General features: G+C 36.3%; 1 protein-coding gene across 2 annotated transcripts in view; it reads right to left on the bottom strand.

The window, feature by feature from the left end:
* Positions 1–7,094, bottom strand: part of Wdr26 (WD repeat domain 26) — a 34,384-nt gene extending 27,290 nt beyond the window's left edge. The window contains exons 1-3 of one of the 2 annotated variants that reach the window (XM_010642442.3): positions 6,982–7,094; positions 6,765–6,869; positions 1,859–1,995 (exon numbers count right to left, since the gene is read on the bottom strand). In XM_010642442.3, coding sequence (XP_010640744.1) covers positions 1,859–1,995; positions 6,765–6,869; positions 6,982–7,062 — 323 coding nt within the window. In that variant the 5' untranslated portion in view covers positions 7,063–7,094. The remainder of the gene's footprint in view (positions 1–1,858; positions 1,996–6,764; positions 6,870–6,981) is intronic. The other variant, XM_010642444.3, reaches the window with a different exon arrangement.
* Between the last annotated feature and the right edge of the window lie 304 nt (positions 7,095–7,398).

Genomic DNA, 7,398 nt, shown 5'->3' with positions numbered 1-7,398 from the left:
CCAACAAAAAAAAAAAAAAAAAAGAATTAAATAAGTAGCTGGTTAAGCTTCAACATATTAAAAAATGAAAACAAAAACAAAGGAAAAAGGGTTATCTGAGGGGGCAGATAAGGACCTTTCTATGCAGAAAGAAGATAGGCCAGGTTAGTTGACAGTTCCTCTCCATCCCAAATGAACTTGAAAAAAACATTTAAAATACAAGATAACCAGTTTCTTCTTAAGCTCTTTTAAAGTCATCTCCATTAAAACAACCCCTTTCCCCACAAGGCCACAACAAAGAGCACACTGGACTTGGTATCCATCTCATCTTGCTGTCCATGGAGAGAGCTTTTTACCTTATTGTTTCTAATAAACGCTCTCCTATATTCTTCCTTTCTTTCCTCAAATTTATTCTTCAACTTTGGAAAACAAAACACTCAGGTTTACACAAAATTAACTATTTCACTGGGTCAGTCACTTGATTTGAGGCTGTTTTCCTATCTGCAAAATGAGCCCTAACCTGTCTGGGCTGTTCATTCTTCTGTTCCCCGTTTTGCCTGTGAACACTCACTTTGTGTCAGTACTGTTACAGACGTTGGGGGATCATGCAGTGAAAAATGCTAAGAAGAAAATGAAAACCAGTTAAATGACATAAGGTAGCCTCAAGAGAGGTTACTTACTCTGGGACCTGAGCAACGAGAAGCCAGAGACTGGGAGAAGCACATCTGAGACAGAAGGTCAAGCAGTGCAAAGAGGTGGCAAGTCAAGGGACAGAAGTAGTTAGTGTCACTATAGAGGAATGAATAAAGGAAAGCGCAGGAGAGGATGAGGGCTCCTGCGGGCTTAGGCAGAGATTTGCGGTTTTATTTTAAATGTGCCAAAAAGCTAGTGGAAGGTTTTAAGCAAGGGAGTGAAATAACTTAATTTATGATTTTATTATGTATTTTTCCAGTGGCTGTGTGAAGTATTGTTAAGAGAGTAAGGGTGGAGTCAGGGCAGTAAGGTAGGAAATTACTGTAACACTCTAGGAGAGATTCACTCCATGGCTTAGCCAGCATAGAAACTGTGGAGATGGAAAGAAAAGACAGATTTGACATGTTTTTGGAGTCAGGCCCTACATGTCCAAGTCACAACACAAAGAAAGAACAATAAAGCTTAGGTTTTGTGTGAGCAAGCTGGTAGGACCTGTCATTTACCAACAGTGGCCCAGGCGGGTATGGAAGTGGGAGGAGATACAACTGGAGTCAAGACTTTTGTTTTGAACATGAAACTCTGACACACTGATCAGAAATCCAAGTGGAAACTAACCTGTCCTGTAAGCCACTAGCTACAAACAGGGCGTTCAGATGAGAAGGTAGGCTTGGGAGCCCTTGGCACACAGGGTATGTGAAGGCATAGTGTAGAGACTACCTGGGAAAGGGTCAGACAGAAAAAAGGAAAGGGCTCAGGCCCAAGTCTTTGGGAGCTTTGACATTTAAAGTAGTAATGTAAGGATAAGATGACACTGTTTATGCAAAATCCTTGCAAGAACCTGGTACATGTGGTCATTTTAGTAATTTAAAAAAGATGCTTCTATACACTTCACTGCTTGCTATGATCCAAGCCCTAGGGTTTTCATGGAATTCTGATACAGCATTTCATGGGTAGCATGCATTTCTTCTATTCATCTACTTAACATCTTCCTATCCTAATATGAATAGCTTCCTAGGATGACACCAGGGAACTTACCTAGACTATATTATATAAGAATCTGATAACATCCAGGCATTTCTCTCTGGGAAAAATGTTAAAGAATACTAAACTGTGGCAAGTGGTAATCTCTGTAAAATAAAACAAACAAACAAAACAGCCCCATCATTAATCTGGGGTCTGCACTTACCCACTAAGAACATGGATGCGCTCTGTGTTGTATTTCAGAGGTGTCAGTTCACAGCGCAGAACCTGAAGTGCCTCCAGGACCTTGCCATCCTCCAGGTACTCCAAATACTTCTGCTGCAGCAGCAAAAACTTCATCCTCTGACATGACAGAAAGCAGCAGTCAGGGAAAAAAGTTGATGGTAGTTTCAGAAAATGTTTGTGCCTAAACAGAACAGTAGAAACCATTCTACTATGCCCTTTGAAAATATTTACAAAGCTTCAAGATCACTAAAAATATTTTGGTTTAAAAGTCATAATAGATTAAATGTGCTCAACTCTACATCTTAGTAAAACTCAAAATCTGTCAAGATCATTAGTGACCAGAGCATCATCAATACAGGAAAAAGCGGAATTCTGCTCTCAAAATATCCACCTAGAATTTTGTTTATAAACATTTAGAACTATTCCAAGCACTTCAAACACTGGATTTATTAGAGACAGATACAGAATGCTCTCAAGAGTGGAGTGTGGGTGCTTTGAGAAACGAGGCACCTCAAAATTTTTTCAAAAAAATTTTTCTTTTACAATAGAACATTGAGAGGTTTTATGCAACTTTTTTTTTTTTTTTTGAAAAGACTGGAGAAAACCAGTTAACAGAAGAATTACTTAAAAGTCACAATGCATGGACTAAGGGTATAGCTCAGTGGTAGAGCACTTGCCTAGCATGTGAGGCCCAGCACCACTAAATAAATAAATAAATATTCAAACCACACACACACACACACACACACACACATATATACACATATATACCAACAAAAACTAAAAAGCCACAATGTGAGGGGCTAAGTAGACCAGAATGAAGAACTAGACCCCTGGCACGTTTCAGCTTATGCAGAGTTAAGAGGAGCTATCTATCAGACCCGAGGCCAGTGCTATTCCCTCTATTATGGAAAGTGTAAGCTCATCTTTTCTAGGTGGCTATGAAGGGATGCTTACATTAGAGGGGTGAACCAAAAGGTCTTTAAAACGGCTCAATGTGTATATTTGCAACAAACTGATGGTTGATATGTTTAACCACAAAGCACAATTATTATCAGCTCATTTGCCTCCCAAGAATAAAGCACTCTAGACTGACTTTCATTTTTTCCCCTGCAATGAAATGGCTTTAATGTTTTTTAATGTTGCCTTATCGTGATCATCATTCTTAGCTTTTTACAAGGGGAGAGATATGTAAAGTCATTATCTTGAATTTCTTTTAAACCTTTAAAGTAACTAACTGCTTGGAGGGATACTTCCATCAAATTTGTTACTTATGCTAGAACAAGCCAACTGATGTAGGTAGAAAAGATAGGCAAGAAATGCTAATCATAGTTAGAGACTCTAAACTAAGGCATATAGTGGTGAGGATTTCAAATCCATTTAAAAGAAAAACTTAAAGTACAGTGTTTATCTATTAAGATGCTTACTTTAAAATCATTAAAAATATCATGCTGCTATCATAACATGGTAAATATGTATTTACAGAATTAAACAGTATAATGAACTGCCTTTCAAATTTTTCTATTAAGGAGCATTTACAAGAAAGGCATAAACTACAAGTTTATAAAACTTTCTCAAAGTAGAAAAAAATAAACTCGTATATATTAGGCAAACATTTATATACTCTTAAATTGTGTGATTCCTGTTTGATAGCAATCAAACATGAATCAGAGACAAGCTCCTTTAACTCCAGGAAAATAATTTACCAAATTTTACACTAAGATTGATACAGGAATGATTCAGAAACAGACTTATCACTGAGATGCCTTGAGAAGTATGCTGCTGTACATGTACCCTCAGGTTAACCTTTACACGTCAAATAAAAAACTACCCCAAGGTTTCACCAGATTTAAAACAACACCCCCCCAAACAAAAGATCTTTAAAAAAAAAAAAGGGATTTTTTTTTTTTAATGCGAAGGTTTTCTGGAATGTTCTCACCATTTTATCCTCCATAAATAATTCCTTATAAAATGAAGTGTTCATAAATTTCCATAATCAATACTATGTTAAAAATTTCACTTAATTCGGTACACTTTTTACTCAAACTTGAGAATCACATCTAGTTCAGAATTCTTGCATTTAAACACCACATGGAACTTGTCAGCATGTGATTTAACTTCTTCACTAAATTTTCTTGGCAACTGGGAATTGGGAGATTTTTTTTTTTAAAACCTGAGGCAAGTCATTTGCATGTTTATTAGTCATAAGGGCCAATGCCCTCCTCCATTCTGATGTGTGTAGGGACAGTGCCCTAAGTGCTATTTCTTCCTTATTTTCCCACCAAGATCTTGAGTGAACAAGCCACTTACATCCTATGGGGTAGAGGCAGGGCAAGAGAGAGAGGAGGAAGGCAGACTAAAACCCTGAGAGATGCCAATATAATCACACATTTCTGTATATACAGGGAATGTTATAGAAGCAGCGCAACATCATTTCTCTAGGAGTCATTTTATCCAGATTAAGACAAAGACTATCCTCAGACAGATACTGAACTTTACTATTGTACATGACATCTTGCTCTTAGCCAAACATAGCTAGAAATCTGGTTCAGAGATAAAAACGTGTAGCCTCCTCAGAAGCAGTTCACAAATAACAGAGTAACTGTATTTTACCTTCCAAAATTTAAAACATGAAAATGTAACTATAATCTGAAGAATGCACAAATGATATTAACTATTTATAGGAAAGGCTTTAAAAATCAGGCAAAACTGAAACTTGCTTAGATGGGGACAGGACTCTATTCTTTTTTAAAGAACATGGTGGGGGGCTACAGAAGAAAGGTGCAAAAATGTATCTCTCCTTTATATCTTTTCTTACTTCCAATTAGACCTCTATGAGATTATCTCTGATTTCTAATGAGTTTTTGATATTTCTAGACTCAGCAATATTTTTCTTCCCTTTTTAAACATCTAAAAAAACCCCTGAAATTGACAAATGACTATGATAGCTTGAACCACAGCTTCACACTACAAACTGTTGCCATTTACTTCACCTCCCCCGTGTCTGGACTGCTCTTTCCTCTCAAGACTGATTTTACTCAGGGCCTCCTTTATACTAAGCAAGGTTCTGCCACTAAACCCTCAGACTGAATTTTAATATGGAGGAAGAAGTCTTAAATTATGATACACACAAAGTCTAGTTATTGGTAATGGTTCTAAGTTTATAAGACAAGTTGTAGCCACTTAATGACTCAATGGAAAGGGGAAATGAATTACATTTAAACCATGGCTCTCAAAACTTCTATTTTACTTTAGATTCATGAGTTCGGCTTCTGGAAAGTCCAAAGAAACTTCCACTATTCCTAGTATCATTTGATACCATCTAAAAATGGGAAGGAGAGGGCAATGTGGTGAGGGGGAATAGACTGGGTCAATAAAACATTCAGGTTTTAAAAATAAAGTACAATTTTGGTCTGGACCAAGTCATCAAATGATTCTGAGTATACAATTAAAATAATTATGCTTTAAAAACCCAAATAGTTGTCTTTAAAGGTATTATTACAAACAGGACCACATGTATATTAGATTATCTTCTTCTGAAAATGAGGTGGGGAGAGGAGTAAATGTAAACACGTTTAGAAAGGTGAAAAGCAACTTCAAAAAAAAAAAAAAAAAAAAAAAAGCTGAACTCAGTCTTTAAAAGCAACTGATTTGCCAATGCTTCAAGTGAGATACAAGTCAGAACCCCTTTCTTTGTGTAAATACCTAAACAGTCAGATGGTGTGAGGCTCAGCCAGGGACTTTACCTTCATCTTTTATTAGATCTCACAGTGCTCTACAGACTGACCAAGATGTAAAAAGAAAGGACTCCTACCTTTTTTCAGTTTACACATTGCTTTAATTCTAATTCACCTGAAGCCTATTTTTTAAGAGTTGTACTTTCACACAGAATTTACACTGAAATTTGAAAACTCTTCTTCTAAGTTTTAAAGGAAATTAAAAAAATAAACATCAGGCTTTATTAATGTCTGACCCAATTTAAGAACACACACTCACACACCCCATCACCACCACCACCAAAATGTTAACAGTCATCTACTAATATTTAACGAACAGCTGGTTTCCCTACTTCACTTCCTATTCGCCTTCTTTCCCTCCCCCACCAGACAGGAAACTGCTTCTGACAAGAAATGAATCAGCTAGAAGTTAAAAAGCCAGCAGCCAACAGCCAGCAGCTGATCCTTCATGGTTTCTGAACAGCAATTGGAAAAAAACATACCCTCTCCTCACCAACATCTGGATAACTGAAGCCATCAGTATGAAAAGATTAAGAATTGAGAAGGCTGACAGGTTAAACTATGACATTGATCTTGTCAGGGAAATAAGGCAAGAAAGCAGCCCAATGGTCAAATCTGTATATTCTCCAGGAGTCATACATGTGCTAAACACTTTGACACTGTCAATCCACACAACTTGGAATGCAAGAATGGAAAATGGTGAGCACCAATTGATGTTGGTTTAAATTAACTATAACTCCCAAAGTTTGGAGGGTGGGAGTAATTAATGTGCCAGTTCATTAAAGCTGTACAGATATTAGACACCTACACATTTTCTCTTTAACAATACATTTAGTATTTTGAGCAATATAAAAATATAACATGCTTTACAAGTATAAAACACCCACTAATAGCACCAAAAGCAGGAAGATCTTTCAATATAATTTCTGTAGAGCTTAATTTATAAATTACGTTCACATAATACATTTTCTAAGTATGATCTTAAAAATGTAAAACACACTTTAAAACATAAACTAATTCTAGATTATAAATTTAATTATCTAAAAATTATTTTTAAGCCTTATCTTCTATAAGAGGCAGATGCCTAGAATTATCAAAAACCTATTAAAATAAGCATAAACGTAAAACTAAGAACAAAAGTGTATTTACCACAATTATTCCCAACAACGTTTGAGAGATTTCAAGTGCGCCTCTTACCACAATAGCATGAGGAGAATGCACTAAAGGCTTTAATTCATTCAGGTCATTTTCTGCCTGCAAAAATTGATTAAAAAAAAAAGAAAACAAACAAAATAAGAAATGTCACAAAATGCACACTCAACATATAATTTCAGCAGCAGTCACAGTTCTGTATGCCCTACTTTACCTTATCCCAGTCTCCTTCCATGACATGATTTCGGAACTTGGTGGCAGAAGGATGTTCTAAACGACATCCTGACTCTTGCATGAGGAGATCAACAGTCTGGCTGCAGGAGAGATACAGTGTAAAAAAGACCCGACAACTTCCCAGTTTCAGTCTTCCAAATAAACTTATGTCTATCAAAAAAGCTGCACAAGGGGAAAAAACGAGAACCAAGACTTGTCATGTAGAGGTACAAGATCCCAACAATGAATGTAACTGTACTGTATCCCTAAAATGTACCAATAAACTCAATTAAAGCTGGAAAAAAAAAGCTGCAAAGTTTTTAAACCAACTTAATGATGAAGAGAAAAAAAATGGCTTCAATTTACTTAAATAAACTTAAGTGCCAACTACATTTATTCCCGGTCAAGTTAAGGACTT

This window comes from Fukomys damarensis, unplaced genomic scaffold (genome assembly GCF_012274545.1).
Source record: "Fukomys damarensis isolate Sample0158 unplaced genomic scaffold, DMR_v1.0_HiC HiC_scaffold_11, whole genome shotgun sequence".
In the NCBI taxonomy this organism is placed as follows: Eukaryota; Metazoa; Chordata; class Mammalia; order Rodentia; family Bathyergidae; genus Fukomys; species Fukomys damarensis.
The sequence above is the reverse complement of the archived record's forward strand: the minus strand, read 5'-3'. Positions and strand labels throughout refer to the sequence as shown.